Source organism: Lethenteron reissneri, chromosome 5, assembly GCF_015708825.2.
Source record: "Lethenteron reissneri isolate LAM-NWPU_2019-01 chromosome 5, ASM1570882v1, whole genome shotgun sequence".
Taxonomy (NCBI): domain Eukaryota; kingdom Metazoa; phylum Chordata; class Hyperoartia; order Petromyzontiformes; family Petromyzontidae; genus Lethenteron; species Lethenteron reissneri.
Genome location: NC_083783.1, coordinates 7,975,632 through 7,999,307, shown reverse-complemented (window position 1 = coordinate 7,999,307; position 23,676 = coordinate 7,975,632). Strand labels below are relative to the sequence as shown.

Here is a 23,676-nt window from a genome sequence, read left to right as displayed (position 1 = left end):
CTATTATATATTTATTTTATAAAAGGCCATTGACCGTAACGTCGCCTCTCATCTGCGTTGTTCCTGGTTCAGGGGGCCATTCTTATGGACGACTGCGTTAAGTTCAATATTAAAACAGCAGAGGTCGCGACAATCGTAATTCGTGAAACAAGCGTGCCTAATATTGTTTGGGTCTTTCGGCAAAGTCGCGTGCGTTGCGATCGAAACGTCGTAGTTCTTTGTTCATTTCATTTTCTTTGAACTTATGGACGTGACTTTACACAAACACCCAAAGAACATGAATTCCCGCAGTCACGAACAGCCATTAGTGAATCGTGGCTAAATTGGGTTGGGGAAGAGACAGAGGGGGGGGGTGGTTTGAGATGTAAACCACCAGACCCAACCCCTAATGCCTCCCCCACCACCATCACCACCACCGCCCACCCCTCAATAATTGACCATTTCTGTCGCGAGCCCGTCACGTGAAGCGCTCTCAGCGCTGTGACGTCACAGTCCACCGGGTTCTCGACGCTCGGGACAATACAGGTGAGTTAAGCGAACACGTGCGCCCCCCTCCTCCTCTCCCCCCCAGGTGTGTAGGTGCGTGCGTTCACGACATCGCCTCGAGACACGAGCCAGGTAGGGCCGCCACAGCGCACACCTGTACGTTTTCGCATCGTGCCCTATCGCTTGTCCGTGTGTTCGATCGCTTTATCGATCCATTGCGATGGGGGACGTTGTGTTGCGTTGCGTGTGGTCAACGCCTGCCCACTGACTGCTGCTGTGTGTGTGTTAACAAAGTGGCGGGGAGCGGTGCCGTTGTGGTTAGCGCACTGCGAGACTAACCTGGCGACTCGAGTTCGATTCACACTCACGACAATACAGTGGCGAATGTTTGAGCCGGTCCTGGGTCTCCCCTAGGTCGACTGAGTCTTAAAGGAGTACAGTAGTAGTAATCTGTGTATATATGTATGTAGGTTGGACTCGTTTCGCACCGTACGTAGCCAACCGTGCTAATGACGGAGCGGTGGCACTCGGGTTAGCGCATTGCGGTACGAACCTGGCGAACTGGCTTCGATTAGCGGCTAACATCAGTGGCAAGTGATATCTGAACCGGTCCTGCCCCATTCACCAACCCGCATTGACCAGCGTGGGGAAGTATGGTCAAACACCACGACCGACGGAGCGTGGGGAGACCTTCATCCAGCAGTGGATTGAGGACAATCTGTTTACTTGCACACACTTAAGATTATACATGTAGCTACTTATAGCTAATGTATTATTATATCATAAAAATTGTTGTAATGATATACTTTACTCTTGAAAAAATACTGTATCAAAACTCTTATTGGGGTATTAGGTCAATTCTATACTCTTGAGTTACAGCATTTTATATTACTCGGTGTTCTTACCAAAGTTATCTTACCTAGATACAAACTTACACTGTAGTTCAAGTACAATGTAAGTAATATAGTACTCTGTAAGTATTACCGTCTGTACGTACTATTAGACGGTCCCGGCTGGGTGACTGACATCAATTCTCACCTTTAAATTTGTTGTTAATTAGGCAGCTAGAACTTATGACCCGAAGGTTGATTCATTTCCTCTCGCGCGGAAAGATCAGCCTATAAAGTCCTTCAATGCGTTGAAGAGGTTCCCGTGCTAAACAATCACAGAATCACGTCCTGCCACTTCTATCTATCCGTGAGTGCACCCATTACATTGCCTCCCCGTAGAGTTTGACGCCAAAGTCAATGTAAGTGGACAAAGAACGCCTCCAAGTTACTCGTATGTGCACGGTACTTATATGCTGAACGTATCACCGGCCATGCTCTCTCCACTGCTCTTTGTGAAGTTTGTGGTTGGCTTCGTGACCGCACACGCCCCTGTGACTGTCAAGAATCCAAGCCACGAACTCGTCTGTCAAGCCACGTTGCCACTCCGAATGCTGACGCAAACCGCAATCTTTACATTGCAACCCCAACGCGACAACGGTCAATGCAAAGAAAAACAAGAATGGAGATTTGCTGAAAGGGTAGTTTACAAAGCGTTAAACGAGTGACCGTTGAGATATGCACGTTAACATGGGAACAGTTCGCCGTGTTAAAATGTTATCACCAGTCGCCCCCACTTTTTACTGATCGTATCATATATGTATTGTATGAAACGTAGATATTGACAAAATATATTAAATAAGTTTAAGTGAGCAAAGAGGTATGGAGAGGTTGTATGCGTCAAATAACAATGGAAAACAGAAATAGGAACGTGAGTGAGTCAGAGCCATCACATTGTTCACAAGAGTGAGTGGGCACGGTCAAGAAGGACCACTTCACTACAAGGGATAATGGTCGGTGGTTGTCAGAGATGAACGATGGAGTGGTAGACAAGGAATTGAATGCATCTGAGAGGACGTTCATCGAGAGGACTGAGCGATGTGTTGGACCCAGACGAGGAATTGCTGCTGCATCGTTCATAAATCCGAGAGGGACAGTCTTGAGAAGGCCTTCATCCAGCAGTGGATAAATAAAGCCTCATGATGATGATGGTCTAAAACAAGTCTCACTGAGTCTCAGGTTACTTTTCAGGAAGGATCTTGTGCTGAACAAAAAATGGAACAAATACGAAAGTCAATTTATTTAAGAATTATTTTGATTTGCGGAGAAAACAAGTACCTGGTGGAAAGTTATAAAGTGACTCCTCTACTTACGAACGAGATGACTGCTTCTTGTGGTCAGTTTTGTTGTCCTTCCCCTCCCCCACACACCTGCAATTAGCGCGGTTGGCTATGTATGGTGCGAAAGAGGTTCAACATACATACAAGTACAGGTGCTCCTCTACTTACGAACGAGTTAGGTTCCAGAGGTCTGTTCGTAAGTCGATTTGTTCGTAAGTCCAACTTTACTCCCGTCGATTTCATACATGTTGTACGGCATGTACACTAAACACAGGTAATGGATTTAAAAGTTGTATAAACTCCTGTAGATATAGATGCCACTGGTTCGTCATGTTCTGCAAATGTAGATCCCACCAAGGCGGTTGAACTTACGACCCTCGATCCGAACAGGCAACTGGACATACGGACAGTTTTGTCCGTATCTATGAAAGTTCGTGAGTCGAATGTTCGTAGGTAGAGGAGTCCCTCTATATACTCAGGGATAACACTGAAAAGTCAACAAAAGGGGAACATGTGGTACTGGCAAAGGAGGTCCCATGATGAAAGTGCAGGTTAATTAACCCGTTTATTGTCCCTCTTGTGCGCTTCACAGCCTACGGGATTTGGGAGTTCCACACATTTGTGTGACCCACCCACCCCTTGCCTGCGGGGTGCTGAATCACAATGCTGCCCCGCCGTAGCTACGATGCAGAGGGCAGTTTGGATTCCTAGGCAGGGGGTTAAAGTTCAGTCTGGAAACTTCCCCCACCGCTTAGGTAAAACTGGTCCAACTGGACCTTCGTCCAACAAACAGGCGCCTATGGTCGCGTCTGTAAAAGATGTGTGAGAATTATTTTATTATGTTTTATTTTTATTATTTTATTACTTCCCTTCTACGTGACTTTACCGAAAGAACCAAGGAGAGGCGCCTATGGATTAGAGGTCAAGGGGGGATACTGACACGGCAGGCGACAAGAGCATTGTTGGTACGAGTATTGTGTTGACAATAAATGCATGTATGCGCTGTCGTAGTTAAAATTGGGTAATAGAATAACAAACCTACAAGCGTCTTGTTCAATACATAAATATAGTGCAAAGCAAGTTCAACACACACACTTACATACAACATCGTGTCTTAGCCAATCATACTTTGCTGTAACGTTTTTAGTAGATGTTGAATATGGAAATATCTAAACCGGTTTTGCCCGAGTATTTTAAGCAGTGTGGCATGTTAAACAAATCCAACTGGGTTGTCGCTAACAGAGGCAAAAAAAAAGCACCATGTGACCCATTCAGTGCAGTACAACAAAATAGTTTGAAGATTATTCTGTGCTGTTGTAGTGGATTATGAATAAAGGGGTGAAATAGTAAAGGTGCAGCCCTGCAATTACTTTTTCATACCACTGCTGGTAGAAGGACGTCCACTCGGGAGAGCTCTTAGAGAGCCTTTCTAAAGGGTGCTTTGGACTCTTCTTCACTGGATCGATGTCTTGGAAGAAGTGGGAGTACCCTCATTTTACCCCACCAAACGCGACTTGCCAGTCGAACAACTCCGATGTACTAATTTATACTGCTGGGTGGACAGAGGTGGGGACGGGGATTCAAGTAACTTGCAACATTGTTTCAAATGCCGCACCTGGAGATCAAACCGTCGACCTCTACATCACATAAGCTCAGTTGGCTACGTACGGTGCGAAATAAGTTCAACATATTTCGATTTAAAGCTTTCGTGACTGCAGGGATTCATCTTCTTGGTTCTTTCGGTAAAGTCACGTAGAATTGAAATAATAAAATAATAAAAATAAAACATTATAAAATAATTCTCACGACGTTTCGGCCACAACGCAAGCAGCCGTCCTCAGGTGAAGAACAGGTCTGTCAGAAAGTCTTTCTGACAGACCTGTTCTTCAGACCTGTTCTTCACCTGAGGACGGCTGCTTGCGTTGTGGCCGAAACGTCGTGAGATTTATTTAATTATGTTTTAGTTTTATTATTTTATTATTTCCATTCTACGTGACTTTAACGAAAGAACCAAGAAGAAGTTTAACATACATTCATACATATAAACATAATCCATGTGCATCTCCTGCAGCATTCCGTGGTAACCATTTGCCCACCCCCCCCCCCCGCTCCCCCAGGATTCGCCACCCGCACCCCCCTCTCGCAGGAATGGAACCCGTACCAGACGCCGACCCGGAGGCCGACCCGGAGGACGTCTCGCCCGGGAAGGGAGCGTCGACCTGCTGCCCGCGATGCCACGTGGTGCACAAGTCGCTGTCTCGCTGGGTGCTGCCACCCGACATCCGTGAGAAGTATTTGGAGAGGGCCGACTGCCTGCCGCCGCCAATTTTCATCATGCTCATCAGCCTTCTGGAGGTGGGAAATTGGTGACGGAATGTTTTCATCGATGGAGTTTTGTAAATGCTACCCCCATCCCCCCTCCCTTTTATGCTGCTAATCCTGCATAATGCACGGGCATAATATGACTTTGAAACTCCCCCTACGCATTTCCCATAAATATGCTAAATTCCTCTTGATATGAAAATTCTTTTGTCAAGGCGCTCTTCTTCCCCCCCTCCAACCCAGCTTAAATATACGCTCCAAGCTTGGTGGTGTTTCATTCTTCACCTGAGGACGGCTGCTTGCGTTGTGGCCGAAACGTCGTGAGAATTATTTTATGTTTTATTTGTATTATTTTATTACTTCCCTTCTACGTGACTTTACCGAAAGAACCAAGAAGATGAAAAAAAATTAAGTCGACGATGACTATGAGTGGATGGAAATCATCAAAGCGTGACTGTGATTAAGACTATCTAACAAAGACTTAAACATTGCTCTTGTTGATTTGAAGCTTTCGTGACTACAGGAATCCATACTCTGGTTCTTTCGGTAAAGTCACGTAGTTACAAATAAAATTAGTATTGTATATTTTATTTCTAACTACGTGACTTGACCGAAAGAACCAAAGAGTATTGTTCTTGTCTTTTTTTAAGGTGTGCTGCAGCCGATTTACTACGATATGTTTGACGACCCAGGTCACTCTTGCCAATGCGATGATCCTGGTATCGTGAGTTCTCGCCTGGTAAAACAAATAGACTTGAAATTTGATGCAGACGAAGATAATTTAGGAATGTCAGTGACTGCAGTGCATTGAGTAAGACCAAAAAGGGAAATTGGCCATTTTTGTACAGTATATTAAAAAAATATTTGCGGAGTTCGCTGATGGGCTGACCTGTTTAATATTGGGGGAGATTGTTAAGCGACATTTATTGATGAAGAGTGAACAACACTGCTGCCAGCTTTAGTCGTCGACTAGACGAAGCAAAAGATTAAAAAAATAAATCCACAAAATCAGACTTGACTCAAAATCCACGAGTTGTTGCCGACTCAACGAGGGCTCTGACTAAAATGAAAAGAATGATGACTAAACACCGCTCCTAATCCTTGTTAGCAAATTGCCACACGCGACGCAGCTGGGCTTTTTACGCCGGAAACACGTGGGTCAACACAGAGGGAAGCGATACGTGGTCATACATTACAAAAATAGAATTATCACATTTGCTAGCACAATAGCTCAACCCAAACCTGATTACGTCTCGCAAGATGCCATGGGAGTTGTACAAACTTTTAAAGTTCAATTTCTAAACGTTCGACCGTCTTTGGGAGACAACAAGCTCTTTCCTTGTTTATATTCCCTTCAATTGTCTTCTTTCCTCCAGGAAATCCTCGCGATTTCTCAGGAATCTCTCTTTTTTAGGAAGGGCCCTGCATTGGGATGTTTGGACTTGCATTGTTTGTTATGTAGCAGAGGAAACGAGAGCACCCTGACAACACCTGTGGGTATCACCAGGAAAGGGGCCCGAATTCGTCACAATCTCAGAGCTTAGGATGGTGGTGACCACGATGCACAAACAGGTTGTCAGAGATGGCTACAGGTCTACGTGGTGGTCAGCAGAAGGCAATGCTCCCTGGCCTTCACCATCGCACACTGACCTGCGTGGCATGGGGAGGAGCAGTGGCTTTATACGCCTTGAATGTGCCACCACCCGATGCAAGAAAACCCTTGAAACTCCCACCCGTGCACACTTTACAAACCAGCGTGTCTGCACGTACAGGAGCATTTACTGTGTCGATGCATGCGATCCGCTGTGTCCTCACGCACAAAGCAACGGCGACTATCGGTCGCGTTGCTGATGTCCCCTCGGGGTCAACTCGCGTCACGCGGGTGCCGTGTTGCCGTTCCAGCTGGGCGTGTTCATCTACTACGCGGTGTGGAAACCCCAGAAGCAGTGGATCACGCTGGACTCTGGTATCTCCAACAGTCCCTTCATCTACCGGCCCGACCGGCGGCAGGAGGCTTGGCGCTTCGTGTCCTACATGCTGGTGCACGCTGGGTAAGTTCCAACGAAGGTGGCGGTCGCTGGAGTGGTGGTGCTGGTGGTGGGAAGATTTCTACTTAGAGCTGGGATGTCCGATTATTTCAGTGACCGAGGACTCGGTTTAACACGTCGTTGGCTTTTGCGACCAATATCATCCATCGTACAGGTTTTTTGGGTTATATCGCGTAAATATGTTAATTTAAGGAACGAAACAGAAGGACTTCTCCACAAATCTGGCTGTCGCCTGATGAAGCTAGTTGTAATTACTGGCGAAACGTCGTACTCAGATTGTAAATGTTGTGGCTTGGCTCTTCAACACACCGGTGTGCTGTACTAGTAACGAATTGGCATGTTCTGTTTACGTGACAAATCTTACTAATTGGCTGTGTCGGGTGGTGGTGGGTTTAACGACACATTTATATATTTACGCAATCTAACCCAAAAAACCTGTATGATGGATGACCGACTACTGTACCGATTATACATGACCAAACCGATAATTATCAATAATTATCGGTTTGGTTACTGTAAGAGAGGGCTTGGTGTTGTTATGGGTGTTGTCATGGGTGTTGTCATGGGCGTTGTCATGGGCGGTGTCACCTACGTCACGATGGGCGTGGCTTGTTGTGGGATTTCCCACCTTTGGGAAAAGAGCCCAACAGTGTCGTAAGTGATAACATTTATTTATAATTAATTGACTTAATTGACTGATCATCCCAGCTCTACTCTGGCCTTCGGACCAGATTTCGTGACTTGAACAGGACCACGTCTTTTCCACCAGGATTACAGGTGGGGTGCCCACCTGTATTCCAGAGCTTCGGAAGCGAGGTTTTGTGGATCTCAAATTTGAGATAAGGTGAAGCTCCAAACCCACTGGGCTGCGAGGTGGCCAAGAGATGGCAGTCCACGATGTGGATTAATTTTATCCCTGCAGAGCTCTGAGTGTTATCCTGTCTTATGTGTGGGTTTTTCACAGGCACTATGGGTTTTCAGCCGCATGCTAAACACTTCATGAACGAATTTGGCCAAAAATCCCATTGCAGGACCATAATGAACAGGGAGTCTTTCGACTCATTGAAGCTTTCCTCGATAAATAATGGACATTATTATTATGGAAGCGTGACAGAGGATGCCTGTCATGGAGAACTTTGAAATCATGTGAAACATCGTGTGTGTGAGATTCCCAAGAGGCAGGGCTATGAGGTGGACAGAGGATGAGCAGTACAGGAAGTTGATTGGCGATTAATAGAGACTGTTTGAGTGTTTTTCTCCCACATGTATACGTAGTTTTTCACCAGGTAACCCTAGTTTCCGCACACACAGTAGAAATATCTAACAAAGAATTAGCCAAATGTTCCAAGCAGGGCCGTTCTGAAAAAGAAAACAAATTATTTAGGCGATACCGCATTGGCAGTGGCGCGAAAAGCAACAACAACAACCGCCATTCACCACTAAGTGGCGGTGACGTCACCACGACGCTTGTGCACCTTGAGGCCACGTGAAGTGTCGAACGCCCGCTGGCAGGAGGTCACGGGGCAGACCCAGGTGCCACGGGTCGACTGACTGAGCACAACCAACAACACACGCATCACAACAAATCTCAACAACACTGCCTTAAAAAGGGAAAGTATAGACATTACGAGCATTGACCCTTTTTCACGTGCTTTGAATGAGGATCATTACCCAAAACGTCACCTATTACATGTATTTTTCCTCCTGCAAAAGAGCCTTTAGGAAAAGCGAGACCTTCTCGGATTGAAAGAGGACATTATTATTAGTCTTATTAGCATGTCCATTCTCCTACTCTGCTACGTTCGCTGACACTGCCTGCGGTACAGTTATACCTCGAGGGACTCTACAGATATTAATTGGGCCCTGTGCGTGCCTGGTCTTGCAAAGTTTCGTGAGACTGCAATGCACCGCAGTGGCTTCCTTCACCCGCCGCGGGCGATTATTGCTTCACCCACCTCCCCTCGCTAATCCACACACGTGGGGTCGCAGGAAAACAAATCGACCAAGAGAGATGGCAGAGAGATGCGACGAACAGATACAAGCGTGGTGGCCCGGTATGCCGCTTGATCTCACGAGTCGTGTGGCCGAAAACACGTTGCATCGTCTCGCTCGCTCGCTTTATTTCAACCGTTCATTAAGTGCTTGGTCTGTAGACAATCCTTTCCTCTGCTGCTTTCTACATCTGTCCTTGTTGCACATCATCGCATTTTTAAATCCTTTATATATTAAGTTCACTTGCTTGCTTGCTTGCGCGCTTACGACCGTGCAAATCTTTCGGTCGTTTTTTAACCCACTTCTCGTGATCCAATCGAGCTAAGATTTTGCACACAGACTCGTTGTGCGTGACAATTTATTCTCGTGAAAATTTTTGTTCCAAAATTTTAAAAAAAATTTAGGATTTTTTTTATATTTAATTACCAATTGCTTAATGCTGGCAGGCAATCATCTGACCCATAGGTGGCAGCCATCTCAAGCCAGAGGACGAGAGGACTCTAGCCACCCGTTTCAAAGACCAATGTGATAAAAATAAAACTCTTACTCAAGAAAAACAGAAATGAGTAATAAAATAAAACCGATACCACGCATATAAAGGATTTGTTGTGTTTTTACGGGTTATTTTTTTTTCCCTTCCTCTTCGTCTTTTCCCAAATTATCTTCCCGCAATCGCCTCCTTCGGCAAGCCGTTCCCTCGCGCCACGACCTGCCCAATCCGGACGTTCTTCCCCTTCCTGATAGTTTCAGAGAGAGTCCAGGTTCTTCCTCGACTTGACCTAGGGCTTCTTTTTTTCTTTATTGTTTCATTTCTGTTAAACTTTTATCTTAAAACCGCAGTTTGAGGCCAGGCACGCTCGGGTGCAGAGCAAAAGCCGTAGGTGATCGCGTGCCATGCGTCACCGTTGCAGTTTGCATAGACGTTTGAACACACGTGTGTGTGCGATGCTAGGCATGTGTTTTACACAAGCCAGAGGATACACGATTTTGCAAGCCGCCCACGGGTTAAGAGATTTGACTGTCTTCAGGTTTTGCTGTTTTTTGTTGGAGCTTGGGTCTTTGTGAGAGTAAATCTGTCTGCTTTTTTAATCATAGTTGTTGAGCACTGACTGGCTCAAAGACCCAAACGATCCTGAACGACCAGCAACAAACAGCACTATTGTTTAACTATGAAGAAAACACATAACCACCTCGCTTGACAATTTGTGTAATTTAAAGATTCCTCATTGCAAAGTGTCTTCATATTCAGTTTAACACGTAGGCTTTCGCTAGCAATATTATCCATAAGAGGTTTTTTTAGGGGGGGTTAGATCGCGTAAATATATAAATGTGTCGTTAAACCCGCCACCACCCGACACAGCCAAAGCATTAAGGTTTGTCACGTAAACAAAACATCCAAATTAGTTACTAGTTCAGCACACCGGTGTGCTGGAGAGTAAACACAATTATAAATGTTGAAACAGGTCCAGAATTTGCTTGTGTTGAACCAATACTGCTGACATCTATTCCAAGAAAGTTGTTATGATGATGGGTTGTGTAAAAGATGGCTTTAACAAAACAAATTTATGCTGAGGAACAGATATCTGGAGGTATATTGTCTGCTTGTTTATTGTCATCAGTGACTGGGCTGAAACCATAATTAAATTATTATTTTGTGTTAAGTTTCACACCCGCTGTTTCCTGCTGTTTTTGGGTTTATCACCGGAGGCATTCCTATGCGTGCGGGTTGCAGAGTCAGTTCCACGAACAAACACTCACGTGCAATCCAGACTTCCACAACGTACATTCCTCCCACACCTCTCCACGTCGTGTTAGTCACGGGGGTTGGTTACAGGCAGTCAGTCAGTCCCCAGGACCAGTCACCACGTCCCCCTGTGATGTTAGCCATGGCCGGGAATCGAACTCTGGTCGCCAGGCTCATGGGGACAGTGCGCTGGCCCACCAAAACGCCATTTCATCCTGCAAATACTCTGCTGACGTGTTAGTTCTTCTTGGTTCTTTCGGTAAAGTCACGTAAAATGGAAATAATAAAATAATAAAATAATTCTCACGATGTTTCGGCCACAACGCAGTCTCCCCGACAGACCTGGTCTTCACCTGAGGACGGCTGCTTGCGTTGTGGCCGAAACGTCGTGAGAATTATTTTATTATGTTTTATTTCATTATTTTATTATTTCCATTCTACGTGACTTTACCGAAAGAACCAAGAAGATGAATCCCTGCAGTCACGCAAGCTTTAAATCGAAATTTGACGTGGTAGTTGTTCACAATATTCTTAGGTTTTATCGGTAAAGTCACGTAGGTAAAAAAAAATGTAAAATAAAAATTTATAAAAGTTAAATAAAAAAATCACGACGTTTCGGAGGCAACACACTTGATACAGCAAATCTGGCTGTGACGGTCCCACCTGATGACGGAGACTTGTGTTGCCTCCGAAACGTCGTGATTTATATTTTTCTTTTTATTTTACTTTTATTAATTTAAATTTTTTTACCTACGTGACTTTACCGAAAAAAACCTAAGAATATGAATTCTTGCAGTCACGAAAGCTTCAAATCTAGTTGTTCACGAGTCTATTCCAGAGCCTGATGAACAATGTAACGACTCTCAGAGATACGGTCTTGTGAGGGTTTCTTCATTGAAGACACATTCACTGGACAGCGACGATCCAGACTCCCACAGCAGCCCCGAACCTCTCTCCTCGCCCCCCTTTTATCCCCAGCGTGGCCATCCCTCCACCCCTACTTCTCGAACTCTCTCGCTGGTTCTTGAACCTTCCGGAAGATCTCAGATCGTTCCCCTGTCTGTTCCTTAGCCTGTTTTTACCACTTTTGACCGCTAATCAGCGGTACTCTCCTTACATCAGTACCGTGCTGTGTGCATGTCGTCGGCGGTAGAGGAACCTTTCAAAAAAAGCTGCCCATTCGCACGCTCGGGTTGGTTGGCCTGGAATCTTTTCAATTCGTCAGTTCCCAATGCGGCCTCCGTGAACCACTTTCCGCGCGTGCAATAAGAGGACGCGAACCGGCGACGCCTTTAACGCGTTGGTGCAGTGCGCGCGTGTGATCAGTGAAGCAAAAGAACAGGTTTCAGTTGGAGTCGCTCATTGTTATTTGGCCTTGGGGAGGGGGGGGCGGCTGCAGTGACGCTGGGCTGGACTGGCTCAGGCAAGAATGTACACAACAGACGAATTGAAGAGAGGCCCGTGTGTAGCTCCTCCGTCACCCCCCCCCCCCCTTCACGCCGGCGTTTCGCATCAGCGACGATGATTCAATCGGTAACGCTCTTTAGTCAAGGCTCGCGGTGTCGCATGTTAATCGCTTCACTTCAGAATTAAGAACATTTGTGGGTGCTGAGTATTACCCTATTCTCAGGATTATAGCCTCCCTCCCCCCCACCATGTAATCTGGTAGGGGTGTATGTATATGTGCGAGACCAGATTTCTGTACATTTATTGACACTGGCACAACTTAGCGGGATCTGTCTTACTTTGCCCGAGTGTCTTATAATTAGGAGAAGATATTCTTTTCTTTTCTTCTGGTCTTGATAAAAAAAAGTGGAGTGGAGGTGCAGTGGTTACCACACTGTACTGTGAACCTGGTGCCTGAGTTTGATTCCTGGCCACGGATAACACCATTGGCAAGTTACATCTGAAAGGTCTCCCAGTTGATAAACCCACGCTGACCAACTTGGTGAAGTATGGTCAAACATCCCCCACGAGTGACAAGGCACGGGGGAGAAATTCATCCAGTAATGGATTGACAAAGGGCTGCGAACATAATGGGTAATAATTCCCTTTCTTTATCCAGGAGAGCCTTACCGAGGTTCAAGACTCATTTTGAAGCAGGTCCCGCATTGCAATGTTGAGCCGAAACTGTACCGAGCATTTTGTATGTAGGAAGTAAATTCTGTAATAGTGAGCGAAAAACCCACAAGCCAATGTTTGTTGTTTTTCCTGTTACCTGAAGCCACGCTTGGCGAAGCTGAGCTGTGGAAAAATAGCAACTCCCCGTGGACGCAACCGAAACCGGAGCTGGTCGGCAACGTCCCCACCACCGCTGTCGAACACACTGCTTTTCCAACCATTTTTCGTTGTTGTAATTTAATATCATGTTTACGTTTACGAGTATTAATGTGACGATGGACGCATTGGGTGGCGGATTTGTGCCAGAAAGGCGCCACCGTGTTTCAGCCAAAAAAATCGAAATGTACTTTGACTCTCCGTGGAAAAGTAGTCAGACAAAGCTAACATTTCCTGGACGTAGCAATCGATAGCTAATAAAGGTGGTTCATGACTGATGTTAACGCCGATGTGGAGGGCATCACTGACCTCTGCTGCTGCTGGTGGTGGTCGCGCAGGGTGCAACACATCGTCAACAACTTCATCGTGCAACTGATTCTCGGGATTCCTCTGGAGCTGGTGCACAAGGGTCATCGCGTGGGGCTTGTGTACCTGGCGGGGGTAGTTGCCGGTGAGGCCTCTGTCCCACCACACCACACGCGCGGGCAGGCCCTCTCGCGTATCACGTGTTCTGGAGGCAGGTGTGGGACAAGGCAGTGACGGTGGGCCACAACTGAGCCAGTCCCCACCAGGGTCCCTGATTTCATGTTCTGTTGTGTTTGTAAGGAATTCATTTTGTCTTACCGAAGCGGCCTATCATCAAAATCACGAATAAAATCAAAGTATCGGTACATTTGATATTATCGCCAGTATTATACCGCAAGGGGTGCTATGTTTCACAGATGAGTATTGTCTGCCAGTAAGTAGGGGGGGCGATGTTGTAATGTGGTTTTACCCAACTAAGTAGCTTGCGGGGCAAATTATCAAATTCTGACAACAACGCCGGCGCACGAAGCCAACTCTCTTTCAAACCAAGCTGCGGGGTCTTTAATGTCCACTTCGAAGCAGACGGCATGTATTCGATGGCTAATCGGAACCACAGTGTTAAGCACGGTAGCTGTCGGCCTCGAAACAAACAGCAAACACGCTGCCATTCGGCCATGCCACAGCCCCGTGACCAAATCACTCGGAACGCACCGTATCCAGTCGGCCAACGGAGTCTGCTTCCATCTATTTACACCGATGGGACTGTTCATCATAGCCCACAAGAGCAACTGCGGCCACCGCACACCGCCACTGCCAGATTTCGATCGTTCGCCGGCAGCAATCGAGATATTTGCCACGAGGCCACTCGTTAAAGTCATCCACTGGCTCACCGACCAACCCCGACATGAACGTAAAAACATTGCTGGTCTGTTTACCGCCATACGAACGAAGCGTCGTGTGTGGGGCCGGCTGTGTGACCGGCCCGAACGGTGTCTCGTCTCCGTGTCGGCGTGGGCAGGCTCACTCGCCAGCTCCGTGTTCGACCCGTGTGTTCAGCTGGTCGGCGCGTCTGGCGGAGGCTACGCGCTCATTGGGGGGTACTTCATGAACGTCGTGGTGGTGAGTTCAACGATGCGTCGGTTAAGATCCACGGACGCTCACCGCTGCACAGAGGTCGCAATCGGGTACCCGATACCCGTACCCTACCCGATACCTGGCTACCCGTACCCGGCCGGGTACGGGTAGCCGTTTGTGACCCTGGTGCGGCCGGGTACGGGTACGGGTAGGCCGTGAGTCACTGGTGAGTAACCGTTTGTCACTCATTTCCCAACGTCTTGTCTCTTCTCACAATTCAAGTTCCTAGAATCAACCCACCCGCGCTTGCAACATGGCTTCATCCCAGAGGTCGCAATCGGGTACCCGTACCCTACGAGATACCCGGCCGGGTACGGATAGCCGGGTATCGGGTAGGGTACGGGTACCCGTTTGCGACCCTGGTGCGGCCGGGTACAGGTACGGCTAAGGAATCAAAACCCGTTTGCGACCTCTGCCGCTGCACCGGTTGTTGCAGTAAAGCCGACCCTGAGTATCCATTTCGGTTGGGATAGAGTTTGGCTACCGTCTAAGTGGGTATCATTATAACTCAACATCATCATCATACATCACCATCTCCAGTATCACTCTCATCATTATCAGCAACAACAGCATCATCATCAACAGCGGATTACTTTACAAGTGATTTTGCAAGACTATTAGTTTTGCTTTTACGCGGAGTAATATAATTATTTACAGCCCTTTGTCAATCCGCTACTGGAACTCCGCAGGCCGTGAAGGTCGCAGGGGTTATTTGAGCAGACTTCATGCTGAGCAGTGAGGGTTAGTGAGGGGTACGCAGAACAGGTTCAGATTTAGATCGTAAGTTTTCGTGACTGCAATGATCCATACTCTTTAGTTCTTTCGGTAGTCACGTAGTAATAAAATAAAAATAAATAATTAAAATAAAATAATAAATATCACATTTTCAAAAATCACTGATTTTATTAGATTTATTTGGATTTTGTTTTTTATTTGTAATTGATTTTTATTTATTATTTATTTCATTTTATACCTAAGTGACTTTACCGAAAGAACTAATGAGTAAGGTTCAGATTTAACTCACCATCGATGTCATCAGTGGCCAATGATCAAACTCGGTTCGCAAGGTTTTACGCACAGCGGTGCAAACCACTGCACCACCGCTCCACCTACTGCGTGGCACCTGACAGAGACGCTATTTGTGTTTTGTAGTCGGCTCTGTTATAACCGACTCACGTTTCATTCGCCTTGCAGAATTTTAAGGAGATGAAGCCTCTGTTTGGAGTATTCCGACTTCTCTTCATCGGCAGTATAGGTAATGTTACAATTCAATGTCCTTTCCTTGGTGATCAACGTCAGTGTGACAACAAAAAAATTGTACCAGATGATTTTTGATAAATTCGCCGAGACACTGGCTTGGAACTTGACATGGCCTTATAGTGCTGCTGTCGCCCTAGGCAACTTTTCAGCCTTTGTCAATTCACTGCAGGATGAAGGCCTCCCCACACACCATGTTGGTCACATGGGTTTATTTGACTGTACTTCACCATGCTGGTCAGCGCGGGTTGGCGGTGAGGGGGTTACCCAAACAGGTTTGAATAAAACTCGACGCCGATTTAATCCATGGCTAGGAATTGAACTCGAAGTTACTGGGTTCATACAGCAGTTCGCTAATCACTGCACCATCTGGAAATAATACCGCAGGAAACTAACCGTAAAAATGGGTTCAAGTTAAGGGGAAAAAAGAGCATGGAAGGTATGCATGTATGTAGAACTTCTTTCGCACAGTACGTGGCCAACCGTGATAATCGGAGGTGCGGGGGAAGGACAATAAACTAAGCCCGGACTTCCCACACAATAACTTTTGTAGAATACTCTTAAGTGCACGTGCTTTTGATCTTTGTTTCTACCGCAGTCAGTAAAATGTATTTAACTGCGTTGGTATTTTGCCTTTCCAAAATAACTTTCACTTCCAGTATAAGCTTTACGGCATTTATTGTTTAACTTTAATTTTACTGCAAAGGCCTCCTTTTTTGCTCTGGTATTGCCCTGTGACTCTCTCAGCTCTCCCTTGACAGTTTCAGTTTCATTTATTAGGTATAACCCTGTGAGCCATGCGGCTCTTAACTCGGGTGCAACCGCAACAAACAAAAACATGAACAAGGAACATCTTAAAAACACGCAACAGAAAAATATAGGAAAAAACAGCAGAGAGCCGTGGGCTTAGCGAGCTCTCACCCTGTTGAAATTATGAAATAAATAGCAATGTTTCGGTAACCCCGCTAATCAAACCAAGTTGTCTGCCTTTTGGCGTTGTTCTCCGATCTGCCACTGGTGAGAAAAGGACATAAAAGGAGGCTGTCGATCCATTTCAAGAGCATTGCGTACATTTTTAATGCACGGGTGCGTGTTTTGCCACACACATGATGTGTGATTAATGCAGACTTGAGGCCTTGCAAGAGGATGGGTCTATTTGGCGTTTAAACATCTTAACACCTCCTCTATTATTGGCGGGAAGGGGTATAAAAAGCCTTTTATTTGTTTCCATCGTACCAGGTTGTTTCTCAAGTGTGGCAAGTTGATGTTCTCAGCTCATTCTCTCAACGGCGGCACAAAAAACAAACCCATCTGAGTAAAAATTTGGCTTCGTAATTCATTTGTAAAAGTCTCGCTCCAATAAATCAACAAAATAAAAATGCAGTTTGAGCGCCGCACAGAAGGGCGTGTAGATAAGAGGGAATGGAAGAGACCTCTGAAGGAGTAGTAGTAGGTTTTTACCCTTTAAACTGGTACAAAACTGACACCTTTATACAAGGCATCATGTTTGCAATAACCACAACACAAGCAGTCAAAATGCAAACAAAAATAAACAACTCTGATAATGATATGCACTGTCCTTGAAGTTGATTGGTCCACACCCGAGACAGCTTTTCTTAGAGCCTAGTCTCCATTGGTGTTGGACCAGATGACGCTAAAAGGCGTACAACTCAAAAACAACGCCTTCCAGAAGCTGGTCTTTAACGTGTGGAGATGCACTTCCTCTGCGAGACTTCGAAATTGGTGACACCTTCTAACGACGTGGTCGCGGTGGACAGCGCAGCAGCGATGCAATTTGGAGGGAGGAAAAATGAAAATGAATAAAATAAACGTTGCGGGAGGTTTTTTTTTGCAGGAAACACATGCTTGTACATTTCCGTTCACCGAGGGTGGTTAGCGCGCAGTCATCAAGTCGTCCCTCGTTACCGGTTACAATCATATATTTTTTGAGTACCACACTGTGGCCAGATAAAAAATTTAATAAGTAATATTTTTAAAAAAACACGCTTTTATGAAATGTACTAGTAATGGAAGAACTCCACGACTCCAGGAAGCTTGCCATAACGTAAAGGACCGTGGGCAATTACAGCCAACGTCAGTTGAGCGTGGACAATTAGACCCAAGCCGAAACATAACATATAAAAAAGAATGTAAAAAAAAAATTAATGATAGAATATAGTATTGTCATCAGTATGACATAAGTATACCAAGTTTGCAGTCGATACCACTTTGGGAAGTGGGTTAAAACTGAGTTACAAGATTTGAGGATACAACGACAATAACAGTGAGTTAAATAAAAGCGTGTTAAAAATACCGTAAATATGTATGCACCAGCGCTCATTCCAGCCATGCTAGGTTACCGTTTTCAATGTGCTACAGTACATGATGATGTATGTATGATGATCTTGTCTCTTGGATTTCTCTTCACTTGATACAGTGAATTTAGCTGTGACTGTCCCACCTGAAGACGGAGACTTGTGTTGCCTCCGAAACGTCGTGATTTAATTGAGATATTTTCATGTATTTTTTTTTTACCTACGTGACTTTACCGAAAAAACCTAATCCTTGCAGTCACGAAAGCTTCTAATCTCGAATATGATGAACTTCTTTCGCACCGCACCTATGATGATGAATGTTTTGCCCACACAGTGCTATCAGATGTCGGAGTGGCCATTTACAGGAGATTTATTGCCAAAGAGATTGCGCAACAGGTGAGGCATTGCAAGAACAGATCTTGGATTCCACTCACTCAATCGCAATCAGATAGGCAACTGTAGACGCATCACAAATTCAAATCCGTGTTGTGCAATCACGAGTCTGTGGCGCTAGCACCCTGAATGCATCCAAACTCGTCTGGTATAGGAAGCTAAGCAGGGCTGAGCCCTGTAAGCTGCAGGGCCACAACATTTTAAAAAGGCAAAGATCTCCCGTATCGCCTTAACAGCACTGTTGGGGCAAGTGCTCTCGGTAACAGCACCCTGTGAAGGCCGGCAACGGCGCACGAGGGGAGGGCTGGCCAGTAACCACGCCCGCCCGCCTTTGTCTCCCCAGTGGCGATGTTTGACAAACCGCACCAGGCACTCATTTGAGGCTGAGCCGACCTAGGGGAGGCCCACGACCGGTTCAGATAACAGTCACCGGTGTTGGCCGTGAGCGAGATTCGAACTCGTAGCGCAGCGCGCTAACCACTAAACTACCGCTCCCCGCACAAAACACAGTCAGTACAAACCTTGACAAAGCTGCACTGACCGACGCAGACAAATAACCTCCACAACGCTGTACGGTGTAAAGGAAGGCCCCCCCCCTCACCCAGCGGCAGATTGCCAAAAGGGGGCCCCCTGTACGTACACACGCGTACTTTGTACGATGGATTCAATTTCATCAGCTTCAAGGGATGTGGTCAGAGAAAAGGGCTTCACCCTCTTGCCACCCTCGGCAGCATTCTCCCCCACACACGGCGTGTTAAATGACGGGGGCTTGGCATAGCCAGCCTTCCCAAACAGGGAACTCTTCCTTTCGGCGGCGGTGTCAATGCACCATCAGAGTTCGCGTTACAAAACCACCCATTATAGCCGGCCCATCGCAGTCTCGATCATCAAAGGGGGCTCTGATGAAATAAACGGTACATTGACAATGACGATTGGTGAGCGCCCTCCTGCAAATGTTCCCAGCAGTACACGCAGGGTTCCCTTACAGACATGCTGTGTGCAGGGTGACATTTGTACAGGCAGAACGATATTAATTCATTATTTCATCCACGTCATTTATAACCAGCTCAAGAGCCCATTGAGATAAAATGATGCTATTTTTAAAAGGAGTCTGTTGCTCGGAGGCCGTTATCGACCTTTATCAATTTCTCTGCAAGATTCTTTCCAGTTGTCACGGTCTACACATTTTCCATAAATGTGTCACAGCCCCCCCTCCTGACCCCCCAATCTCCCAAGTAAGCTTCTTTAACACTTTCCACCGCCATCTAACCGTAGAGTTTTAGCACGACCTCGTTTTTGTTTTTTCTTGCTCGTTTCTCCTCGATTTTGTTTGGCAAAAAAAACACAATCGCTGCCATCGTGACCCGTGTCGACTAACGCGCTTGGGGGGGCAGGTGTCGTTTGTGGCTCACATAGCGGGCGGGCTGGCGGGCGTGTCCATGGGCTACGTGGTGTTCACCAGCTACGACCAGAGCCTCGTGAAGGACCCTCGCTTCTGGGTGTGCCTCGTCGGCTTCGCCATCTGCACCCTGGCCGCAGTCGCCTTCAACATCTGGCTCTCGCCAGCCGTCGATTGCTTCCGTTGAGGCGTCCGTCCGTCTGCCCGGCCGGACTGGCCGGCCTCCACACCACCGACCGTGTCGTGTGCGGCCACACCAATCTGCCTTGCCAGCGATGAACGCGGGAAAACTGCGGAGATCCAACCTCGTCGTTATTTATATGATCCCGAGTCTCCCCCAGTGTCGTTTTGGAGTGGAATTCAACAATGACTTGCTTGCTCCCTGTGGTACAACTTTGAGCCGGCAAGGATTGGTTTATATTTTTTTTTATTGTTGTGAACGTATTACTCTTTTATACAGTAAAAGTTGGATGGGGCCAATAATAATGTATTTTAACTAATTTGAACTTGCAACGGTTGTTCTTTTTTTTAATAGCTTTAACGGAGCGTAACACAAAAATTGTAGATAGTTCGTGATCGACAATTGGCTTTCACATACAATGTCATTATCAGGGGTCGGAAACCAATATAACAAGAGCCGTTTTTTTTTGAATTCGGTAAAAAAAACCTCAACACTTGAACAGCCACAACGCATGTAAATACGCGACGGCGACCCTAACATAATAACGTCACGAAGCCGTCTTTAAAGAGCCGCAATGTGGCTCTGGAGACACAGGTTGCCGATACCCTGGTCACGATGCAGAATTTACGACGATGAGCCAAGAATGTCTGTGTGTCCCGCGCGTGACGTCACTCCACGTCGGCCAGCCCCCCTCATTAATAATCATGAACAGGTGACGTCCTCCACATGGATCCCTGCCCCTCATTAATAATCATGAGCAGACGACGTCACTCCACATATAGCACCCCTCCCCCTCACCAATAATGAGCAGGTGACGTCACTCCACATCGAACAGGCCCCCACATCAATCTTCCAAATGGACACCCCCTCCCATTCATATTTAGTGGGTGACGTCACTCCCCCTTACAACCCTCACGACAAAGGCAGAACCCTCACGTCACGTGATCTCCGTACTGCTGTTGAGACATCGAAGTAAAAAGGACGTCATGATGAACAAGGGATTATAACCTTTAAATAAAATGTCTGTAGTCACCGCGGCCTTACAAATTGCACACGAATTGATGCAATATCACTTCACGCTCTGCTTTTCGCTTGCAAGTTTCAGATCTACTGAAATACACCCGTCCTTTGATGGGCAAAAGGCTCGTTAGTTTTGTTTGGATGATATCGTGTAGGTTATGTCAGGAAGATTATCATAAAAAAAAACACTGGCATAGCTAGACGGATCTGACCAAAAATGAACGAATTATGTATTGTCTGTTTACATTCTCAATTTTTGTTTGTTACAAAGTCTTGTTTTGACACAAGTAGTGCCATTGTCGTCGTCACTCGAAATCGTACAATACACGTTTTCATTAAAACTTGGAGCACTGTGTTTTTTTTCACTGCCATCCTTCAAAATGCTGAGGCGGCACGAATGCCACCACTTGTGTGCGAGTGGGCGTGATAAAGGGGGGAGGCAAAGAGGCGCACGCGCGCACATCCTGGAGACAAGTGGGCTCCACATTCACACAGCCTCCTGACTTCCCCATGTCACACACAGCACTCTGCCACTTTAGAGCACAAAGCCTTGGGCTCCCACTTTCCTTCACAATCCCAAAACGTCCCCCGCCTGCCTGGTGACTGTGCTCAAACCTCCTCAAGGCCAACCTAAGACGGGAATACTAAGAGGCCTGGATGCTTCGTCATGGCTCGGCTTAGGCTAGGCTCTGGCTCAAGTGAGCGGGCTCGAAGGCATGGTTAACTTGAGCCGGCTCTGAGCACGATCCCAGCAACGGTTAGGATTTCCGTGAGCTGAGCCTAAAAAAAAAATATTTTACGAGGTGAGGCCCCACTGAGCTGTTCAGCTCGTTTTCATGAGCGACCTGGCCACAAATGATAGCTCAACAAAGTAGCTTATAGTGTGGAAATCTAGAGCAGCCAAATACTCTTAAACGCACGTTTCTACATGTGGAGGGATAAACCGGTGTGCCGGAGAAAAATCCACGCGACCACGGGGAGAACAAGCAAACTCCAAATATACAGGCGTCAGCGTTGGGGGATCCAACCCACGACCTCCTGCACATCAACGAATCGAGTTAACATCTCCCCACCGCAGCGCCCCGAGCCACGGCCGAGCCCCACGTGCATCTTAGGAAGCAGCCGAGTGGCTCAGGTCTGAGCTGGGACATGTTAGACGCTGAGCCCGAGCTGAGCCGTGAATAAGAAAATGACCCTGAGTAAGCACAGGAGGGCACGGTGATGCAGAATTCGTCTTTTATTATTATCATTATTATTAAAAGGGCTGAGGACACGTGACACAATGGTTAACGCTTATTTGAGGTAAACACATTGTACAGTGATGCAGTAACAATGCTAAACCCACGTTGCATATGTAAGTTACCACAAGGTTTCAAACGGTACGTTAACTTGATGCTGTGGTTTCATCTTCGCCAACTTTTCCCCTCTCCTTACATTTCCTAACTTAGCTTGTAATGCTTTCCAACTAAGGTTAAAAGCATTTTCCACATTGGCTCCATCTCTACCTGTCCATAAAGGGGAAATAAAATAATTATCTCGAAGATGATCCAATATGAACCAAGCTGTAATATAAAGTTGTGTCGCTATTCGGGACTTAACCTACTGAAAAAAACCAGCAACATTCACCAACACGTTGTCCAAGACATGGGTGGCACAAATCAAGCCAAAAAGGACTATTTTCAAATATGCCAACACATTTAACCCTGACAACCACCTGTCGGCTTCAGTACTGCTAATTAAATACTTCCAAAGAAAAATTCATGTTGGGAAGAATGACTAAATCCATGCGTGTGCATGATTTTTTCCCCCATCTTTATTTCAGCTTTCTTGCCCAATCCTTTTCTCACCCCAAGGCCTCTTCCCCTCCCCAGCCACCGTCTCCTCTCCCTCGCCAAGTCCCCCCCCCACCGCCCATCCTCCCCACCCGCTCGACATCGCCAAACCTTCACCCCGCATCTCTCCTCTTTGCCTCCGCGCCGTGTCGACGATCTCAGTGATCGGACGCCGTCACGAGCTCGAACCACTGGCGGAGGGCGTCGCTCAGCGTCTCGGGGAGTGCGTTGACGTCGCGCAGGACGACGTAGAACGGGAACGGGAACTCGTCCATGTAAGAGCGGATCTCGGGCAGCGTCCCGGGACCCCCGAAGATCGGCACTTTAATGTCGAGCAGCGAGTCCTGGAGGCCGGGGAGCGTGGGACGGGGGTACGTAAGGGGGTCAAGAGAGAGCAAGGGCGGTCGGCAGAATCTGCCGAGTTGGCGAATGCCAACGGTAAAATCTTTACGTTTCACAAGACCACGGTGGAGTGCAAGACGCTGGTGGAGGGCAACTGGGATGTGTACGGGCTCAGGAATTTATGCGAGCGAGAGTGACTGCTTTTGAGGAATCGGGATGGGTGAGGTGGATGTGTGGCGTGTCTACGAGTGAGATGCAAGGAGTGCGAGAGGTAATCGCAATGTCCAGCCTACCTCTTGTCGTCGTGAGTTTTGAAATTTGGTTGGGACTTATCTGCCAGTAGTGGTTGTTGCTATGGTAAATATAACTGCCAAGAATAATTCATGGAATTGACGCGGACGCTGCCGTACAAGAAAGGAATGACGTGGGAGTGAGAATATCGGAGCTGTCGCTGGCAAAAC

The 23,676-nt window shown here is 46.7% G+C and overlaps 2 protein-coding genes across 4 annotated transcripts in view; one reads left to right on the top strand and one right to left on the bottom strand.

Moving 5' to 3' along the window:
• Positions 1-396: 396 nt before the first annotated feature.
• Positions 397-21,382, top strand: LOC133352057 (rhomboid-related protein 2-like). Of its 3 annotated transcripts, none has more exons than XM_061567787.1 (8): positions 397-525; positions 4,771-5,008; positions 6,878-7,026; positions 13,375-13,487; positions 14,361-14,461; positions 15,671-15,731; positions 18,383-18,444; positions 19,836-21,382. In XM_061567787.1, the coding sequence occupies exons 2-8, from the start codon at positions 4,802-4,804 to the stop codon at positions 20,025-20,027; spliced, it is 885 nt and encodes a 294-aa protein (XP_061423771.1). In that variant the 5' UTR covers positions 397-525; positions 4,771-4,801; the 3' UTR covers positions 20,028-21,382. The 3 variants fall into 3 exon arrangements, with proteins under 3 accessions (XP_061423771.1, XP_061423781.1, XP_061423789.1); XM_061567797.1 differs by lacking the exon at positions 397-525 and adding an exon at positions 573-618; XM_061567805.1 differs by lacking the exon at positions 397-525 and adding an exon at positions 3,598-3,618.
• The window catches only part of MDN1 (midasin AAA ATPase 1), an 84,611-nt gene continuing 82,311 nt past the window's right edge, over positions 21,377-23,676 (bottom strand). Inside the window, 1 exon segment of the mRNA XM_061567775.1 lies at positions 21,377-23,217. Within this exon segment, the coding sequence (XP_061423759.1) occupies positions 23,032-23,217 (186 nt within the window). The 3' untranslated portion in view covers positions 21,377-23,031.

Bases quoted from the DNA above. Each gene is read 5' to 3' on its own strand.
- LOC133352057 (XM_061567787.1), top strand. From the start codon at position 4,802: ATGGAACCCGTACCAGACGCCGACCCGGAGGCCGACCCGGAGGACGTC. The intron at 15,732-18,382 runs GTAATGTTACAA...TTGCCCACACAG, and splicing joins TCTCTTCATCGGCAGTATAG to TGCTATCAGATGTCGGAGTG. The intron at 18,445-19,835 runs GTGAGGCATTGC...TTGGGGGGGCAG, and splicing joins CCAAAGAGATTGCGCAACAG to GTGTCGTTTGTGGCTCACAT.